Genomic DNA, 21,214 nt, shown 5'->3' on the forward strand with positions numbered 1-21,214 from the left:
ATCATTAACTTCCTCCTCAACCGGTGTTGCAATGACAGAGGTTTCCCCTTGCCCTGCGCCACCATCCAGAGGGATGAGAGGTTCGACAACCTCGTCAAGTTCTATCTTCCTCCCACTCAATTCTCTCGAGAGAAACTCCTTCTCGAGAAAAGTTCCGTTCTTAGCAACAAACACTTTGCCCTCGGATTTGAGATAGAAGGTGTACCCAACTGTCTCTTTTGGGTAACCTATGAAGACGCATTTTTCCGCTTTGGGTTCCAGCTTTTCAGGCTGAAGCTTTTTGACATAAGCATCACATCCCCAAACTTTAAGAAACGACAACTTTGGCCTTTTGCCACACCACAGTTCGTATGGTGTCGTCTCAACGGATTTCGATGGTGCCCTATTTAAAGTGAATGCAGCTGTTTCTAATGCATAACCCCAAAACGATAACGGCAAATCAGTAAGAGACATCATAGATCGCACCATTTCTAATAAAGTACGATTACGACGTTCGGACACACCATTACGCTGTGGTGTTCCAGGCGGTGTTAACTGCGAAACAATTCCACATTGTCTTAAGTGAGTACCAAACTCGAAACTCAGATACTCACCCCCACGATCAGACCGTAGGAACTTGATCTTCTTGTTACGATGATTTTCCACTTCACTCTGAAATTGCTTGAACTTTTCAAACGTTTCAGACTTGTGCTTCATCAAGTAGACATAACCATATCTACTTAGATCGTCAGTGAAGGTGAGAAAATAACGATATCCGCCGCGTGCCTCCACGCTCATTGGACCACACACATCGGTATGTATGATTTCCAACAAGTCACTTGCACGCTCCATTGTTCCGGAGAACGGAGTTTTAGTCATCTTGCCCATGAGGCATGGTTCGCACGTGTCAAGTGAATCAAAGTCAAGTGACTCCAAAAGTCCATCAGCATGGAGTTTCTTCATGCGCTTTACACCAATATGACCCAAGCGGCAGTGCCACAAAAATATGGTGCTATCATTGTTTACTCTAACTCTTTTGGCCTCAATGTTATGTATATGCGTATCTCTATCAAGATTCAATATGAACAATCCTCTCACATTCGGTGCATGACCATAAAAGATGTTACTCATAGAAATAGAACAACCATTATTCTCAGACTTAAAAGAGTAACCGTCTCGCAATAAACAAGATCCAGATATAATGTTCATGCTCAACGCAGGCACTAAATAACAATGATTTAAGTTCATCACTAATCCCGATGGTAGTTGAAGTGACACGGTGCCGACGGCGATTGCATCAACCTTGGAACCGTTTCCTACGCGCATCGTCACTTCGTCTTTCGCCAGCCTCCGTCTATTCCGCAGTTCCTGTTTCGAGTTGCAAATGTGAGCAACAGAACCGGTATCGAATACCCAGGCACTACTACGAGAGCCGGTTAAGTACACATCAATAACATGTATATCAAATATACCTGATTTTTCTTTGCCCGCCTTCTTATCTGCCAAATACTTGGGGCAATTGCGCTTCGAGTGACCCATACCCTTGCAATAGAAGCACTCTGTTTCAGGCTTAGGTCCAGCCTTGGGTTTCTTCGGCGGATTGGCAACAGGCTTGCCGCTCTTCTTCGAATTGCCCTTCTTGCCTTTGCCGTTTCTCTTGAAACTAGTGGTCTTGCTCACCATCAACACTTGATGCTCTTTACGGAGTTCAGACTCTGCGACTTTCAGCATCGCAAACAACTCGCCGGGAGACTTGTTCATCCCTTGCATGTTGTAGTTCAACACAAAGCCTTTATAGCTTGGCGGCAGTGATTGGAGGATTCTGTCAGTGATAGCTTCTTGCGGGAGTTCAATCCCTAGTTCAGCTAGACGGTTTGAGTACCCAGACATCTTGAGCACATGTTCACTGACAGATGAGCTTTCCTCCATCTTGCAAGCATAGAATTTATCGGAGGTCTCATACCTCTCGATCCGGGCGTTCTTCTGAAAGATAAACTTCAACTCCTGGAACATCTCAAATGCTCCATGACGCTCAAAGCGACGTTGAAGTCCCGGTTCTAAGCCATACAAGACTGCACATTGAACTATTGAGTAGTCCTCCTTACGTGCTAGCCAAGCGTTCTTAACATCCTGATCAGCCGTAGCGGGTGGTTCATCTCCTAGCGCAGCATTAAGGACATAATCCTTCTTTCCAGCTTGTAAGATTAGCTTAAGATTACGAGCCCAGTCTACAAAGTTGCTTCCATCATCTTTCAACTTAGCTTTCTCTAGGAACGTATTAAAATTGAGGATGACACTAGCGTGAGCCATGATCTACAACACAAATATATACAAAGTGGACTTAGACTATGTTCAAGATAATTAGAGTTCAACTTTAATCAAATTATATGCTAAACTCCCACTCAAAAAGTACATCTCTCTAGTCATTTGAGTGGTTCATGATCCACTTACACTATCCCAAGTCCGATCATCACGTGAGTCGAGAGTAGTTTCAGTGGTAAGCATCCCTATGCTAATCATATCAACTATATGATTCATGATCGACCTTTCGGTCTCATGTGTTCCGAGGCCATGTCTGCACATGCTAGGCTCGTCAAGCTTAACCCGAGTGTTCCGCGTGCGCAACTGTTTTGCACCCGTTGTATGTGAACGTTGAGTCTATCACACCCGATCATCACGTGGTGTCTCGAAACGACGAACTGTAGCAACGGTGCACAGTCGGGGAGAACACAATTTCGTCTTGAAATTTTAGTGAGAGATCACCTCATAATGCTACCGTCGTTCTAAGCAAAATAAGATGCATAAAAGGATTAACATCACATGCAATTCATAAGTGACATGATATGTCCATTATCACGTGCTTCTTGATCTCCATCACCAAAGCACCGGCACGATCTTCTTGTCACCGGCGCCACACCATGATCTCCATCATCATGATCTCCATCAATGTGTCGCCATCGGGGTTGTCGTGCTACTTATGCTATCACTACTAAAGCTACATCCTAGCAAAATAGTAAACGCATCTGCAAGCACATATGTTAGTATAAAGACAACCCTATGGCTCCTGCCGGTTGCCGTACCATCGACGTGCAAGTCGATATTTCTATTACAACATGATCATCTCATACATCCAATATATCACATCACATCATTGGCCATATCACATCACAATCATACCCTGCAAAAACAAGTTAGACGTCCTCTAATTTTGTTGTTGCATGTTTTACGTGGTGACCAAGGGTATCTAGTAGGATCGCATCTTACTTACGCAAACACCACAACGGAGATATATGAGTTGCTATTTAACCTCATCCAAGGACCTCCTTGGTCAAATCCGATTCAACTAAAGTTGGAGAAACCGTCACTTGCCAGTCATCTTTGAGCAAAGGGGGTTACTCGTAACGATGAAACCAGTCTCTCGTAAGCGTACGAGTAATGTCGGTCCAAGCCGCTTCAATCCAACAATACCGCGGAATCAAGAAAAGACTAAGGAGGGCAGCAAAACGCACATCACCGCCCACAAAACCTTTTGTGTTCTACTCGAGAAGACATCTACGCATGAACCTAGCTCTGATGCCACTGTTGGTGAACGTCGCATGGGAAACAAAAATTTTCCTACGCGCACGAAGACCTATCATGGTGATGTCCATCTACGAGAGGGGATGAGTGATCTACGTACCCTTGTAGATCGAACAGCAGAAGCGATTAGAGATCGCGGTTGATGTAGTGGAACGTCCTCACGTCCCTCGATCCGCCCCGCGAACAATCCCGCGATCAGTCCCACGATCTAGTACCGAACGGACGGCACCTCCGCGTTCAGCACACGTACAGCTCGACGATGATCTCGGCCTTCTTGATCCAGCAAGAGAGACGGAGAGGTAGAAGAGTTCTCCGGCAGCGTGACGGCGCTCCGGAGGTTGGTGATGATCTTGTCTCAGCAGGGCTCCGCCCGAGCTCCGCAGAAACACGATCTAGAGGAAAAACTATGGAGGTATGTGGTCGGGCAGCCGTGAGAAAGTCGTCTCAAATCTGCCCTAAAAGCCCCATATATATAGGAGGAGGGAGGGGGACCTTGCCTTGGGGTCCAAGGGAACCCCAAGGGGTCGGCCGAGCCAGGGGGGAGGACTCTCCCCCCCCCCCCAAACCGAGTCCTACTTGGTTTGGTGGGAGGGAGTCCTTCCCCTTTCCCACTTCCCCCCTTTTTTTTTCTTTCCTTTTGATTTTTTCTTCCTTGGCGCATAGGGGTTTGGTGGGCTGTCCCACCAGCCCACTAAGGGCTGGTGTGACCCCCCAAATACCTATGGGCTTCCCCGGAGTGGGTTGCCCCCCTCCGGTGAACCCCCGGAACCCATTCGTCATTCCCGGTACATTCCCGGTAACTCCGAAAAACCTTCCGGTAATCAAATGAGGTCATCCTATATATCAATCTTCGTTTCCGGACCATTCCGGAAACCCTCGTGACGTCCGTGATCTCATCCGGGACTCCGAACAACATTCGGTAACCAACCATATAACTCAAATACGCATAAAACAACGTCGAACCTTAAGTGTGCAGACCCTGCGGGTTCGAGAACTATGTAGACATGACCCGAGAGACTCCTCGGTCAATATCCAATAGCGGGACCTGGATGCCCATATTGGATCCTGCATATTCTACGAAGATCTTATCGTTTGAACCTCAGTGCCAAGGATTCGTATAATCCCGTATGTCATTCCCTTTGTCCTTCGGTATGTTACTTGCCCGAGATTCGATCGTCAGTATCCGCATACCTATTTCAATCTCGTTTACCGGCAAGTCTCTTTACTCGTTCCGTAATACAAGATCCCGCAACTTACACTAAGTTACATTGCTTGCAAGGCTTGTGTGTGATGTTGTATTACCGAGTGGGCCCTGAGACACCTCTCCGTCACACGGAGTGACAAATCCCAGTCTTGATCCATACTAACTCAACTACCACCTTCGGAGATACCTGTAGAGCATCTTTATAGTCACCCAGTTATGTTGCGACGTTTGATACACACAAAGCATTCCTCCGGTGTCAGTGAGTTATATGATCTCATGGTCATAGGAATAAATACTTGACACGCAGAAAACAGTAGCAACAAAATGACACGATCAACATGCTACGTCTATTAGTTTGGGTCTAGTCCATCACGTGATTCTCCCAATGACGTGATCCAGTTATCAAGCAACAACACCTTGTTCATAATCAGAAGACACTGACTATCATCGATCAACTGGCTAGCCAACTAGAGGCATGCTAGGGACGGTGTTTTGTCTATGTATCCACACATGTAAATGAGTCTTCATTCAATACAATTATAGCATGGATAATAAACTATTATCTTGATACAGGAATTATAATAATAACTATACATTTATTATTGCCTCTAGGGCATAATTCCAACACAAATGCCCCACCATCTAGAACTGGGGTCATCACTGTGCCGTCCGCATGGCATAGCGGGATCACACATCCGGACCAACACACCCTAAACGTGCATCACATGTACACGCAGAGGAGCTGCCACGACACTAAACAGCACCGCTGCCATGCGCTCGTACATTAAGACACATCTGTCACCAAGACTCTGTCGTATAATGTCGTCGGGACCCGTCATCATTGATGCGATAGATAAGTCGCCACTCCACCTCCCGACCCTTCAGTGGTTGCTCCAAAACGACGCCCCGAGAGGGACAATGATGCCAAGCATCGCCCTCGTTCAATTTGGAAGACACAAATCTTAGGTTTTCCACCGGATTAGCCCGAATGAGTAGACCAAAACTCCAACGAAGATGCCTTCAAGAGGGTAACGACACATAGGTGACGTCATCTTCCACCAAGACCATAGTCGGCTCAATTTTCACCATTCGTCGTTGCCAGCAGAACCGATAGGCCAAACCCGACCAAAGCAAAACCAACGTCGCGACACCTTCATAGGCGGATAAGACCACCATCAACATGGATGAGGACTGCTACCATACCCCATCACACTCTGAAGTTGAAGCACCAGCCGCCGCCGCCACCAAGGCGTGGCTAGGAAGGACGATGATTGCGGCCGAAGGAGCACCAAGACGTGTCATCGGGCCGAGCCACCCCCGCTAGATCTTCTCGTCGACATGATGAGGATCGGACACATGTGGACAGATCGAGGCACCCGTGTGGGTCTCTGCCACGACCACACCCTAGAGATGCGACGGAGGCTAGTCTCGCCGCAGCCATCATCCCTCGCTCGGGCTTTGTCATGCGGCTCACCGGGGGCATCGCGCTAGGGATACTATCGGGTTTCTCTTAGAGCAACTCTAACAAACCACGCATCCTACCCCGACCCGGAAAATAATCGCCAAAATGCGGGTCGGGGCGGAAAAACATGCCCGATCAGACCCTGCATCCCGCCCCGGCCCGCATATATTTTTGCGGGGCGCGACAAAATCTCGGCCCCAACCCGCGTATTCGCGGGTTTCCCACTCGCCGCTGCGGTGCCCTGCATATAAGCGGAAGCGGTTGGTGGGAGAGACATTTCAACCCACGCAGGGTCTGAAAAAGCATATTCCGCGAATATGTTTTTTACGGATCCGTTATGCGGAGTCTGCATCTGTGGCCGTGCGCGGCGGCCCGCAAAGGTGTTTTTCCGCGAACTGCAAACATGTATTGCGGGTCGGACTGATGCGGGGTCTGCTAGAGTTGCTCTTAGGAGGTTGAAGTCCCCCAAATTTAGGCCCTGTTTGTTCCAGAAGTCCGATGACTTTTTTTAGTCCCAAGTAAAAAGTCTCTAGACCCTATCCGTTTGTTTTTCATGGACTAAACAGGGACTAGAGGTCATTAAATGACATGCAAAAAGATCATGTTACCCCTAATAATGTACTAGAAGTTATTAAATGACATGCTAAAAGTAGGGACATTGTTGGAAAAAGTGACAAAAAAGTTCCAAAAAGACTTTCCTATAGGGACTTCTTCCTTTAGTCCCAAATACCACCTTTTAGTCCCTAAAAGTTCCTCATGTTTGTTTCACATGGGACTAAGGGCCTCTTTGGGACTGCTTCAATTCACCAAATACAACTTCACTTTATCAAATTCACTTTGAAGCAGTTTCATAGAGAAGCTATAGCACTATTGAGAGAATGTTTGGCTTCCATCTAGCTCGAGCTTCAAGAATAGAAAATTTGGTGGAAAGAATCTATTTGATTGGTTGAGGGAAAAGAAATGAAGGGGTATCCACTTACTGGTGGCAGTGGTGGGTAATTTCCCCCCAACTCTAGCTTCTAGAGTTTATGGAGCACCCTCTCAGGAGCTTCATAAAAACTTTGAAGCTGCATCCCAGATTTTAATTTTTTTGCGGAGCAGCATATCGTGAAGCTACCCCGTTTGGCTTATCTTTTCTGGAACAGAGCTGAATTTTAAGGAGCAGACCAGTCCCAAACAGACTCTAAAACAGACTTTTTTTAGTCACTGCACCAAAAAAAAATCCGTGGAAACAAACACCCTTATCTTCTACGGTCGATGTAATGGCAAATTAATTGCCAAAACAAACAGCACAGCAGGTCACATATCTATCAATAACCAAGCAAAAAAAAAAATGAACACAAATTGAACGTACTGTACATACTACAGTATGTTGCACGAGAATGCTTGCACAGTTGGGCGCATAAAACTACAGTGCTTTCCCTTGTGCTAAACGACGACGTGGCCTGCCGTTACCCTCTGCCCGGCCGCGCTGTTGCCTCAGCCGTTGCCACCAGTGCATCTTGTTCACCTGCATCCTGCTCAGGGTACCCGCGCGCGCCATCGGAGCTCGCGCCGGTGCCTTCCGCGCTCCCAACTTGTGCTTCACCAGCGCGTCGAACAGCGACTGCGTTTGCCCCCCGCCGCGCCTCTTCGCCGGCACCGGCACCGGCACCACCGTCCGGCTCGTGGTCTTTTTCTTTGCGTCGTGGTTTTTCTTCGGGTCGTGGTTTGCCTTTGCGTCGTGGTTTTTCTTTGGGTCGTGGTTTTTCTTTGCGTCGTGGCCAGTGCTGCGGTGGAACATCCCGCCGAGGTAGCTCCACGGCGACTTGCTGTTGTTGCTGCGGCGGTCGCGCCTGGGCACGGGGCTGCCGGAGCGCCCGCCACCGATGTGGTGGTGGTGGTGATGGTCGTGGCGGTGGTGGAACACCAGCGCGAGCTTCTCCTTGAACCTCCGCAGCCGCCCTTCCCTTCTCTCCTGTCGTTCCCGGCGCCGACGGCTTCTTGACGCGCTCGACGCCTCCTTGAATTCGTACTCCGGTGGCGCACTGCCTCGCCGTGGCACTGACACCGACGAGGAGCAGGAGGAAGCTGAAGGGGCCGATGTTGACGGTGGCGCCGTGGGGCTGGTGGAGGGAGACGGGCTAGCAGCAGCTGACGGGCTGCTGCTACCGCTGCTGTACGTGCTGCCGGAGTCGATCCGGTCAAGCGCTCGCCGCGGCCGGCGGCTTGACCAGCCCATGCTAGTGCTGCCGCCGACGGCACCTTCCTTCCTCTGCCGCCGCCGAAGGCTCCGTTCTTCGGTTTCTTCAGACCCGCGTACGCGGCGCTCCGTGAGTTCTCGGTTCGGCCTGATGCGGCTGCTTATCGTGACCGCCTCACCACCGCTCGACGACGAGCGCCTCGGCGTGGCCGCGCCGCGTCCGGCCCGCTCGGAGCCGCGGCGTGACCTCCCGCCCATGGATAACCCAGAGTCCAGCCTCCTGTTGTAACGGCGCGTCGAGGAGCCATACGCCTCCGCCCCTCTGACCGTGGCGCGACCATGCGACGACGGCGCGCGGGACACGGAGCGGCGCCTGCTGCTGCGCTCTGACTCTGGCGACGACGACGACGACGAACGATCACCACGTCCAGAGCTCCCGCGCAGCCGGCTATGCCTGTCACTACGGTCGGCGCGAGGAGCGCGACCGCTCGCCACGACGCGCCGTGGCTCGGCGACCCTGGACGAACGGTTGGAGGCGAGGCGGGAAAGGCGCTGCTCCGGAGTGCTCGGATGGAGCGGCGGCATCGCGGTTCTTGACGAGCGGACAGAGTCGACGCGAGCAAGGAGACGGCCGTCCCTCTCGCGGCGGCGACGGTCGTCGTCCTCGTACACGCGGCAGGCGTCTCGGCTTCTCACCGAGCTCTGCGGCTTCAACCTCCTGGACATCTCGCTGGCGCAGAGGCTGGGCCTGGGCGACGCGATCGGCTTCAGGCGATGCTCGGCGTCGCCGCCTGCCCGGCGGCCTGGTTGGATTGAGAGCTTCCTCTCCAGAGCAGAAGACATCAGGGGGCCTGACAGCAACTGCAAGCGGACAGACGAACGATCGCTCTGCTTATCAGCATTTGCCCAAGAAGACAGTACGTAATTCACAACTGGTGCACATGTATTACCTTTGCCTGTCTTAGGAGAGCCTGCTGAGTGGCGTTGTCTAGCATCTTCATCAAAAGAGCTCTTGATGCCTCGTTTAACTGCAACAATGTTGAGTTTCAATTAGAGTTGCAACTGAAAATGTTAACGAAAATAATATGTGTGAAGTTATCTATATATTGGCAATTATCATGTTACAATCTCAAGAAATGATTATCTACCTTTCATCTACTGTTCGGTGTGGTGGGTATTTGATGCAACTATTTTTTTAATATACGACGAAACATTGCGATGTTCTCTAAAATAAGGGGACATCCCATGGAACTTGATCAAAATATGACAAAACTTCAGCTTGGTCGAGGATGTGGCTCGGGCGCTCTGCCCTCGCGATAAAGAAGAGTGGGGAACCTCTAGCTGGTTTCTAGAATTTGACATGGGAAGTGTTTTCGATCCATCGACCGAGATCAATTCATCTCAACTTTAAAAGGAGGAGATTGGCTATTCCAAGTTCTATTACCCCATTTGGAAATAGTTTCCCGATGGATGACTCCTAGGGGTGACAAAGGCCGTGCCTCCATCCCAAACAATGCTGCCAGGTAATATCAACCTACACAAACTCGACCGGAAAATACGGAAAATCCGGCAGAAGATACGGAGAATTTGATAGAGGCGGAAAAAATTTCACTCTTCAACAATGTAACATTATGATACACTGTAAAACAAGCAAACAACCCAATGAAACATTACGTAATACTCGAAAACAAGGCAAACATCGACACAACTAAAAAAAAGTGGCACGAAACTCCAAATGAGAACAGACTGTATAAAAAATAAAAAAACACTGTCATTCATTTCTTGAGAGTATATGTTTCTAAGTTGTGCGAGAAATTCTTATTTCTAATCCAAGGATATCAAATACTTTTTTTTACTTTTTGAAAATTGAATGCCATGCATTCTAAAATCATGTTCAACTTCTTTACCAATATGCAATTGGATAGTTGCTTATTTCTACACATGAAACTAGCACACGACAACGGTAAACCTCACAGTGTGCAATTTGGTAACAGTTTTATCTTAGGAATATCAAACCTCTCAACAAATGCAGTAGTTCATGACCCGCCTTTCACGTGGAATTTTTTTTCTCATGCAAAAGTACCTATTAATGCACTAATTTGGAATGGAATCATTGTTTTCCATTGTCTTACGTTCTTGTTCTTCCTAACGATAGCCAAACAAATCAAAGTTGCTTAAACTTTTCAAGTAATAAAGCGCCCTTTTTTAAGAAAACAAATCTGAGGGCGGTAATTCACAATCTATTCAAGCAGATTGAGAAAAAATGTTCATATTGTTGTAATAATTTGTTGCAAAGCAATATAATGTCATCTCAGTGGACCGAGAATATCCTATTTCCCAGTGTACGTTACAGCTTTGTTCATATAAATCTAAGAAAACATTAAGCCTGTTGTAAGTAATACTACTTTGTTAATCCAGTGGGGAAAACACAGCATTTGCTATATTGAAATGAAACTCAAAAGCAATATTGTGTTCGATCGAGCGTTAAGAAAGTCCCAAATCAACTGAGAGCTAGATGATCCAAAAATCAAATGCACGCATCGACAAACACAGTCGAAGAAGGCTTGAAGGAAACATTAGTTTGGGCAGTAACGTAGTGATTGATGTTGAAGCAATCTTACATTTTCATTTGGCTGGGGCCCCCTGTGAAGCAGGCCGTAGAGCCCCTTCAGCGCCTGCAGATCCGCCAGAACCTGCTCCATCCCCGCCTCTTCCGGCGCCCGCGCTTCAGTAACGTCACATGAAAAGTAAGAACACAGATCGTGAATGGTTCATTCATGCATGCATGAACACCCAAGTCTGCGCCCAATGGAACTGCGTCGGATGGATCGAAACTTTCTCTATCTCCTACCAAAACGGAGACAGAGAGCAGGAACGGACCAGGGTCACGGGAACACGACGAGACCGACGTCGCTTGCTCCATCTTCTTCGACGGTATCGAGCGAATTTAGCAGTTCTTCGGTGGTAAGAGCAGGCGGTTCCAGAATTCCAAGGCTCCTGTGGGGGACGACTGACGAGGGTGTTGTATAACGCGAGAACACGCTGGAGAGTTACGTGCCTTCATGGGCCGGAAAGTAGTGGTAGTAGGGTAGCCCGTTTCCAAGCGGCCCAAGTATACCGAATGCCATTACCATTCTGCTGGGAAAAAAGACTGGTAACCATAAAAAAGAACTGGTTTGTCTAAAAAAAATCCAAAATAACTGATAATCTATACCTACTAATAAAGGAAATATGTATTCTTGGTCCGTTATGATATTTTATAAAAAGCTCCTGATGTTTCTAACATTAAACCTGCAGTATATATTAAATATTTTGTTAAAATACTCATATCTTCTAAACCGTAACTCCAAATTGACATATTATACATGGAATTTGATTAGAACAATATTTAGAATTTGAATATGATGTTGTTTTACTTGTTAAACATTTAATAAAAATAATATCTAGGGTGCAATATTAATAAATAAGTCATTATTCGTCTTTCTTTCATACCGGTACTAATCCAGATTGGGGATGAACACGTCAATAAAATCAGGATTGCAGATGAAATGGAAGGTCACTTGTCTGTTTCTTTGTACGTATTAAATCTACATGCAAGCCGTGTTAAAATAGAAGACCTCTGAAATCTTGAATTACACTTTTGTAGGATAAGACCATCTTTGTTTGTGTCATAATTATTAATTCTCAGATTATAGACATTTTTTATAAATGAAGAGTGTGTGGTAATTTTAACTAAAAAAAATCCAAAATAACTGATAATCTCTACCTATACATACATACTAATAAAGTACGGAATGGTTTTTCCCGTTCAACGTTGCGTTTTTCCTTACAGAAAATCACCGCTCCTTTTAAAATCAACCCGCAATCATGGTTTAAGTAATTTTAGAGATAATGTTTCACTGTTTCGAAAAACCCTCTGCAGTTTCCTCAAATCAACCCGTAGTCTGGCTTTAAGTGACTCCAGAAAAATTGTTCGCTGTTTGGGAAAAACATCCTGACATTTGGTTTAATTAACCCGCAGTATATGTTATCTTTTTTTTGAATAGCCATATTTTTAAACCGTAAATTTGATTTTAACATATTATATATGGAATTTGTTAAAATATTATAGAATCTGAATATGATGTTATTTACCTGTCAACCATTTAAAAAATATATTATTCAGGGTGTTGCCTTAATCAATATTGTACGATCCACCTCTCTTTTGTATTAGTGTAGATTCGGATTGAAAATGAACAACTTAGTAAAATTAGTTTGGATACGGAAGAAATCATCTGTAACTATGCATGAAGAAATCATCTTATACGGAGAGAAAGACGTCTTTGGATTAACCACATTCAAGAGAGACGCCTTAGGATTGAACACGTTCAAACACGTTGTGATTGTGTAAACACTGAGATCACCATCAGCAAGGGTGGACGGAGGATAAACGGCAACGCAAATTGGATGTCGTGTTCGAATAAATGACATGGACCTGTTGGGATCTTGAGTCACGGTTATTCGTTAGGGGCATCTGTTATTTTTTTTCTTTATGATGCAATGCACGGTTTCTTTTGCTAGTAATAATAAAGCGATGCCACTCTTGGCCGTTTGTTGCTTTTTTATAAAAAAAACTTCCGTGTTTTCTTGAAATCAACCCATAGTCTGGACTTAAGTATCAAAAATGAATCTTTTGTATTTTTTATAAAATCGCCCCAAGGCTTTCATGAAATAAACCTGCAGTCCAGAATTTAAGTAAAAAAAGAATAGTTTTTTGTCTTTTTTAGAGAACCCCTTCCATTCCTATCGATTAACTCGTAGTTCAACTATAAGTGATAAGTGCTTTTATAAAAATCATACCTTTTAAACCGTAGCTTTAATTTTAAATTTCTATGTATGAAATTTGATTTGAAAAATGTGTATAATCTGAATATAATGATATTTTATCTATTTAATATTTTTTAAATTATATTTATGATGTAATTTTAATCAATAGTGATGTGTACAATCTGACTATGATGTTATTTTATTTGTTTAACATTTTTTTAATTCTATTTATAATGTAAATTTAATCAATAACGCATAATTCATCTTTCTTCATACCAAAGCCGATCTGTGTTGCAAATGAACACGTCACCAAAATCAAATTGAAGACAAAGTAAACCATCAATAACCACACATGCATGCATGCATCGGCAAAATATCATGGAGAAAAAGGAAAGTTGATGTTCATCTCATGCCGAGAAAGCGGGCCGCAACATAGATGGGATGCCATGTTAAAATAAAGGATATGAGTCTATTTGGGTCTTGAGTTGTGCTTATTGTGTTAGGTGTGTGTCGTGTTGTTTCCTCTTGTTGCAATGCGCAGGGTCTTTTCTAGTTAATCTAACGTTTGAAAGAAAGAAAATAAAGGTAAATAACCTACTGTCTGAACGTGATTCTTCCACGGGAACGGTCAAATGTTGATTAGGGTCACTATTACTTTTTGCTCAAAAAAGAGAAACTTCATTAGGATTTCTTTAAGGCGAGCGTTGGTGCTTGGATCTGGTGTTCACGTGAGGAAAAGGTAGGAATCGAGAATTTTCAATGTTGCCGGAGGAGCAAGGCAAGGCAAGGACTGCCGGCCCGCAAATGCTCAGTCAGTCACCGACACGCACCCTGGTCTGCTAGCCGATTCTGACCTTCCCTGCAAGCCACTGCCGATCGACAGCCCAATCAGCAGCAGCACAAATATGCTGCCTGCCATAGCCTCCTAATCTCTTCTCTTATATACTTGTAGTACGTGTCCTTCTTTCCCCTCTGTCGCGGCTAGAGACAGAGAAGGAGGAGCATCCATGGCGCGCTTCTTCGGCCGCCTGTGGGACAGAGCTCAAGGTAACTAATCTTGTAAATTTCTTGATCCATTCACGCGGTGCAGGCTTCGAGGGACACAGGGATGTAACGGCCGGTTGGTTGGTCGTAGGCAAGCTGGATGTTGCAAGAATATGTGAGAAGGTGTTCGACGAATTGGCCGTCCTGAACGCCGAGAAGAACGCCAAGCTCCTGGAGGTTAAGAATCTCCACGTCGCCACCCTCATGGTTTACAAGTGAGAAGGATATCGATCTCTTTCGCCTCATCATCTGCGCGTTTTCCTAGTTAACTCTGATCTGATGATCCGTCTCCTTGGACGTCTCATCCAGCTCGATCAACAGGCAACTGGTGGGACCTCACAAGGACCCTCCATGCATGCAGGTCGTCAAGGAAAAAGCCGAGGTCGCTGTCTGCTCTCTTCGTATTTCTGAAATCTCTGTATCCATGCATGGCGTTCTGCTCCCGCTATGGAGATATAATTTGGTTTGAGCGACTGCAGTGCTACGGCGCCAAGGAGACGAAGGGGATTACGCAGCAGGAGTTCCGGGAGCTGATCATGGAGTGGGTGAGGATGGACCTCCGCCTCGTCCTCGCCAACAAGGCCGCGGTGGCCGTCCTGGCGGCGCCGCTGCTCGCCGTCACGGCCAAGAACGCCGGCAGGCAGGTGCCGAGGATGAGGGACGCGGTGGACAGGGTGCCCACGCCGCTGCTCTTCGTCGTCTTCTCCGCCGGGTTGATGCTCCTGCAGGACATCCGGGCAGGCAAACAGTGAACACCTGAACCGATGGTCGCGCTGCCGGCACCTCGGTGCGAAAATTTGTAGCCAAACAAAGTGGTAAATGGCTGTACGTAATGGTATTCAATCTTAATATGGTTATTATTTCTCGGCGGCTCCACAACTTAATTTGTAGAATTTCAGTGTCCCTCCATTTGAAGGGCTGGTGCATATTACTGTAGTACTCTACTTAATACTCTCTCTGTTTCTTTTTTACTCTGGATGTAAGATTTGTTTCAAGTCCAACTTAGTAAAGTTTGATCAAATTTACATGGAAATATACCATCATTTGTTATACTAAAGTAATAAAATATGAAAATTAATTTCACAATACATCTAATGATATTGATTTCTTATTGTGAATGTTAATATTTGTTCCCATAAAATTGGTCAAACTTGGTCAAACTTTACTTCAAACAAATCTTATATGTAGAGTAAAAAGAAACGAAGAGAGTAACTAGTTAATATATTGCATCATGACCTTCGCTCTTTGGAAGAATGATTTGTTTCTAAAAATAAAAAATAAAATGATTATATGCAGGCCTTGCATGTGTAAGAAAGAAAAATATGAATTAAAAAAAATATTGCTCTCCAAAATATATATTGAAGAAGTACAAGTACATGATGATGTGGATGCTTAGATGACATGTGAGGTGGAATGTGTGCATTTTGAGAGAAATATAATCATGGGATCAACTATTTATGTCTACATGATATGACATTACAAAGTATGAAGGTTCATATTATTGTGATGGCAGCTTAGACAGAGTGCTTTGCAAACAATTGTAGCATACTTACACTTAGACTATCCACAACATAACTCTTATTTGCGCGCTTCCACATAATCGCAATCATTAAATTCATTAACCATTGATTATGTGGATCATCAATTTTGTTTAACCATTTAACAAATTATACAAGGATTCAAACGAACCTTCACGCAATGGGCATTGCCAACTTCATTCCTTAACATCATTCTACCTCGCCTTCATGTTGTCTTTTTCATAACAATAGAATGAGTGGAAGTGATATAAAAATAATATCCCATAAAGTTTGATTGATTCTCTTATTCTATAGCCATACCTACTGACTGGAAAGCTGCTAAAGAGGATCCAAATCCATATTAGAAGGCTAAAGAAGAGATGGGGAAAATTGGTTATCATCTTGTCAAAGCAACTAGGCAAGGGAAAGAGAAGGAAAATCACAACCAATCTGTATTATGGATAAGCTCATTTAAGATAACATCCCCTTCATCCTAATTTAAAAGGTGGGTATATCCTGCATCCTGATCCATTCTAAAGAATTGTGTCAGCTGGTTTTACTAACGGGGGATGAACTAAAAGGTTTGAATGTATCCATTAGCATTGTTGGCACAATTGATCAGTCGTCTAGGAGCACATTAAATTTTAAAAACGTAAAATAAATTTGCACCATGTGGATTCTGTTCTAAGACACGGTGGACTTTTTATCCGCTTTACTTCTATGAAGCGGTGTCCACTTGTTTCTAATTATATGTTTGCAAGCGAGCAAGTTTCTTGGGAGGTGATCATGTATGTGGTTACTTCTGACCACACGAAAATATCAATACACCTCGCTTATGTTATCTTGTTTTCGACTCCTCGTCTTTCATGTGCTCACTTCATCAGCTCTGCAACTTTGGCACACCACCACCCCAGTCTCTCTCGGCTCCTCCATGCCTCCACCTCCACTCACACGACGACGAGGGTGGCAACCTCAAATATTAGGTGCCTCACGAGAGGAAGGTCAACATGGATCTTATGGGCACCAATTAGATAGAAGTCCTAGTGGGTATCATGATCCCTAGTGACACCACTTCCACTCACTCTCATGTGTCAGCGCCTGAACCACCTAACCCGACCCGCCTCCGCCATTCCCCACCTAGAGTGGCACAACCAACTTAGGAGATGGCCAGATTTTGGATGCGTATCTCTTTCTTTTCCAAAAATGGAAGTGAGATGGAGGGTTGGGCCAACATGGCATTTTTGGAGTGTTAGGTACTAACAGCTAGTCTATTCCTTTTTGTATGTCAAAATTAAGTTATGTTAAAGTACCACTTGTAGTGTGCATAGATGAGAGGGATATTTCTTTACGCGACCACATATAAGTGTCATCCCTTTATGTTCAAAATTCAAAAATACGAGTCAAGAAATGTCAAAAGTAAGTACAAGAATAAGGTATTGGTATAAAGTAGGTATCTCCAAATTCTTATAAAAAATTCATCTTTTGTGGGTAATACCTATAAGACAACAACAGAGATGAGCTAACTGGTATTATAATGTTTTTTATTTTTATTCATACTTTCCATGTACCTAAATACTTGTATCTGTGGAGAACGAGACTATGCAACAAGAACGCAAAATATTATACGCAAAGTTAGAATATGCACATAATACTCATACTCTTTATGAGTGGCGACCTTAGGCTGGGAACCAAACAGCGTCTCCAAGTGGAGCATGTGCTGCGTAAAACTTGCGTGTGCCCGTAGCATGGTCACGAAAAGGTGTGAGGGAGATCTATTGACAGAAAGCGTCCACGAGATTAGATTAGATTAGATTAGCCAAAGCCAAAACCAGAATCACAGACCAACCGGAGGACTGAGATACTTCTCTGCTCTCTTCTTCCCCCCTTTCCGAGCCCCCCACCCATCATCTCATCTCTCCAGCCTCCGCCGACGCCCGACGCCATGGGGCAGGTCTGGGCGTCTCTGCAAGAGAAGCTCCAAGGTACCCACCATCGTTTTCAATCCGACCGCCCCTTCTTCTCGACGCCGGATCCACACCGGGGACGACGACGCTGAATTCGTTCCTTGGAAGTGAAGTACGAATCGAATTGGTGCAGGGCGGCACTGGAAGGAGAGGCAGGTGCGGAAGATCACCGACAAGGTGTTCGACCGGCTCACAGAGGACACGCAGAGGCGCGAGAAGGAGGCCCTCCAGTTCGAGGAGGTCTACATCGCCGTCCTCTGCGTCTACAAGTACAGCAGCGGACCCCGAACCCGTTCCTCTCAGCCTCCCCCCTCTCCATGTTCCTGCGGATTCTTGGTGGATTGGATGTTCCTGATTGGTTCTTGCTTTTGTTTTCTGCAGCGACATCAACAAGTACTTGCCGGGGCCGCACTACGACCCCCCGTCCAAGGAGAGGCTCAAGGCTCTCATGAATGTAATCGCAATCTTTCCTTCCCTTTATTCAGTTTTTGTCACTTATTTGGTCGACTCGATATCGTGTTCTTCACCTGTGTATTCTAATTTCTACTACTTGTACTTGTGTGAAGAAGCAAGGTAATCTCGGGTTCTGCTTTTCGTACCCTGAACATGTCAAGAATACTCTTAGTATCAGATGAATTAGCTATTCATGTGCACTCTGTTGTCTATGATTTCCCCTTTATGCTACAGCTAGTATTGTTCACAACTCTGGACACTGAACTCATCACCCAGATAGCTCTGAACACCATTTTCTTGCCCGCGGAATTTTCCATTGTTTTACGTGATGTAGTCTATGATCTGTCATATAGAGTACATTTGTAGGCAGTTAGTATTGTTTATAACTGTGAACTAGTCACCTTGATACCTCTAAGTATCTTTCTTTTCTGTCGACGAAATGTGCACTTGTTGGTGGATAAGTTACAGCTTTGATTTATTTTAGAGACAAACTAGTTAACTTCGATGGATATCTCGAACACGCAGGAGTTTGACATTGACATGAACGGTCTCCTGGACCGTGAGGAGTTTGCGGAGTTCATCCGGAAGCTGACCGCCGAGTCACTCTGTGCGATCAGCCTCAAGCTGATCATCACGCTGGTCGCCGCCCCTGCGCTGGCGCTGGCGACCAAAAGGGCAACCGAGGGCGTCCCCGGCGTCGGCAAGGTAGTGCACAAGGTGCCCAATGCCATCTACGCCTCCGCCATCACCCTGGCCGCCGTGCTCATCCAGAGATCCGCCGAGGGCGTCGAGTAGAAGAAGCATCAGTTGCATTGCGCTGTGCACTGTAGATGCATCAGGCAACCATTGGGGTTGTAAATGTGATGTGATTTGCCGTGTGAAAGGTGATGCCCTGTGGGACTTGTATTTTTTCTGTAATGCCTTCCGGTTTGTGCTTCTTGGTGTTGCTATCCTGGTTGGATTCAAAAAGACAGTATTCGCTGCTTGACATGATAAATTCTTGAACTGAATAAAGCCGTGGTCCTGCTACTCCTGGTGGTGCTTTGCTGCTTTGAGATTGCTCTCCTTTTGATGGATGATATATTCCTTTTCTTTCAGTCTCTTAACTCTTTTCCTTTTGAGATGAGAGTGTTCTCTTAACTCTTCCTTTTCTTTCAGTCTCTTAATTCTTTTCTTTGAGCACTAGGAATCAGACTACTTATTCCTAGCCTCCCAATCAGACTAGTGTTCTGCCGTTGGATCATAGCCTCGTGAACCGTTGGATGTAGTACTGATTTGGAAGCAAGTTTGTTCAGATGTAGAAGCACGTAATTTGGGGTCACTAATCCTAGGTATTTAGGAAACCAATGGAGCAGTTTGAGGATATTAATTATGGAAGGATTGTGGCATAAAGTTTCCGAATGCAATTTCTATCCTCATGAATCACATTTTATTTCCTTACAAAACACTTCATGTTTCCAACATTCCTGAAATTGCATCGAGCGATAATATTTCCTTACACAACCTTCTTGTTTCCAATATTCCTTATAATTGCCTCAAGCGCAAAATTAAATGTGCTTCGATCTAAAATATTGTGTTGCTACTTATCAGTTACCGAAATTTGTTTCCGACTGGATTCCATGTTGATTAGAAATTTCCTTCCGTATGGATTCCAAAAAAATTTGATTAGGTGCTGAACATAACTTTGTTCCATTTTAACTGGAAATAAATTTTGATTCCATATCAATAGGAAAATAGAAATGCTTCGTATGTTCATGCTTTATGCTTCTCACATACTATTACAAATGTACTATACCTACAAGTTGCTGATATTACAATACATCATATGTTTCTATCGCATGCTTCTTACACGATACATATTTGCATCGATTTGTTTATCAAAAATTTCCTTCAATACTTCATACAAGCTTAGGTTCATTTGTTTTAGCGGTGCAGGTACATCTACCAATCTAGAAGTTTTCGATGACATGAACACCATGGTCATGGGTTGCTCGCGTAATGTGGCTCGTCCTCATCGTCTCTTCTCATTTTGCTTCCTTCATGTGCTTGGATGCTTCCTTCACGGGCTTCGATTAATTATGTGTTCTTATGCCGTGTATTTGAACTTGAAACATCTGCATTGGTTCAAAACAAACTGAACTATTGCTTCCAACGAAATCAAAATTTGCTTCTAAAAGAAAATTTGGCATTAGGAACAGTTCAAACACCATTGAGCCAAAAGTCATCGTGCTTCATTTCAATGTTTGTCTCGCTTGCGATGGTAGTCATGCTTCCATTTGGTAACCGACGTGCGTCCTTTGCGATGGTAGTCGTTCTTCCTTTCCAAACTGTGAATGATGGTCGTGCTTCCTACCAAAGTTGGTCATGCTTCCTGATGGTAAATACTCTCAACAAAATTCATCGAAGCAAGTGTTGCATCAAAAGTAGCACAAATTAAAACAAAGTGAATAAACATAAATCAAAGATGAGGTGAATCAAACACTAATTCATGTGAGTAGATACCAGGGGTCGACGCCTGAGATCTGCGTGCAGCTTCTTTGCCAAGCCGATAAGAAGGAATTGACGAGCATGTTCGGGCGGGGGACAGGGGCGGCGATGGTGATTACGTCATGTGGTCGGTGGTGAGAGCAAGGTTCGACGAAGGAGACGGAAAGAGACAACGGGCCGACAACATGAAGCAGTTGTAGCTGCAATGGAGTTGTTGGTGCGGAGCAGGGCGGCAGCGGAGGTTGTCGTCGTCGTGAGCGAGCTCGGGGATGATCTCGCCCATGAGATGCGAGATGGGGTTACATGGGTGGATCGGCCATGCAGGTTTACTCAGACTGGATAAATACGTGCAGTTAATGGGATGGGTCAGGGAATCGCCAGCCATGCGATTAAATAAGAATCAACATCGCACGACACGTCTGATGAAAAATTTCTGTCAGACTATAGATAAGAAGAGTTTAAGAAAAAACATGTACACACGGTTGTGCATTTGGTGAATCTAAAAGTTTTTTAACCTTCTTTTTATGTGGTGTGCTA

At 45.1% G+C, this 21,214-nt stretch overlaps 3 protein-coding genes across 3 annotated transcripts; 2 read left to right on the forward strand and 1 right to left on the reverse strand.

The window, feature by feature from the left end:
- Positions 1 to 7,470: 7,470 nt before the first annotated feature.
- Positions 7,471 to 11,329, reverse strand: LOC123428738 (serine/arginine repetitive matrix protein 2-like). The gene is made up of 5 exons (XM_045112901.1): positions 11,302 to 11,329; positions 11,028 to 11,131; positions 9,357 to 9,434; positions 8,483 to 9,267; positions 7,471 to 8,431 (listed from the first exon to the last, which is right to left on the reverse strand). The coding sequence occupies exons 1-5, from the start codon at positions 11,327 to 11,329 to the stop codon at positions 7,633 to 7,635; spliced, it is 1,794 nt and encodes a 597-aa protein (XP_044968836.1). The 3' UTR covers positions 7,471 to 7,632.
- A 2,661-nt stretch (positions 11,330 to 13,990) lies between these two features.
- Positions 13,991 to 15,306, forward strand: LOC123430762. The gene is made up of 4 exons (XM_045114601.1): positions 13,991 to 14,259; positions 14,348 to 14,471; positions 14,566 to 14,638; positions 14,736 to 15,306. The coding sequence occupies exons 1-4, from the start codon at positions 14,220 to 14,222 to the stop codon at positions 15,006 to 15,008; spliced, it is 510 nt and encodes a 169-aa protein (XP_044970536.1). The 5' UTR covers positions 13,991 to 14,219; the 3' UTR covers positions 15,009 to 15,306.
- A 2,287-nt stretch (positions 15,307 to 17,593) lies between these two features.
- On the forward strand, positions 17,594 to 19,219 carry LOC123427725. The gene is made up of 4 exons (XM_045111842.1): positions 17,594 to 17,755; positions 17,871 to 18,006; positions 18,119 to 18,191; positions 18,716 to 19,219. The coding sequence occupies exons 1-4, from the start codon at positions 17,716 to 17,718 to the stop codon at positions 18,983 to 18,985; spliced, it is 519 nt and encodes a 172-aa protein (XP_044967777.1). The 5' UTR covers positions 17,594 to 17,715; the 3' UTR covers positions 18,986 to 19,219.
- The last annotated feature ends 1,995 nt before the right edge of the window (positions 19,220 to 21,214 follow it).

Source organism: Hordeum vulgare, chromosome 2H (genome assembly GCF_904849725.1).
Source record: "Hordeum vulgare subsp. vulgare chromosome 2H, MorexV3_pseudomolecules_assembly, whole genome shotgun sequence".
NCBI classification, from domain to species: Eukaryota; Viridiplantae; Streptophyta; class Magnoliopsida; order Poales; family Poaceae; genus Hordeum; species Hordeum vulgare.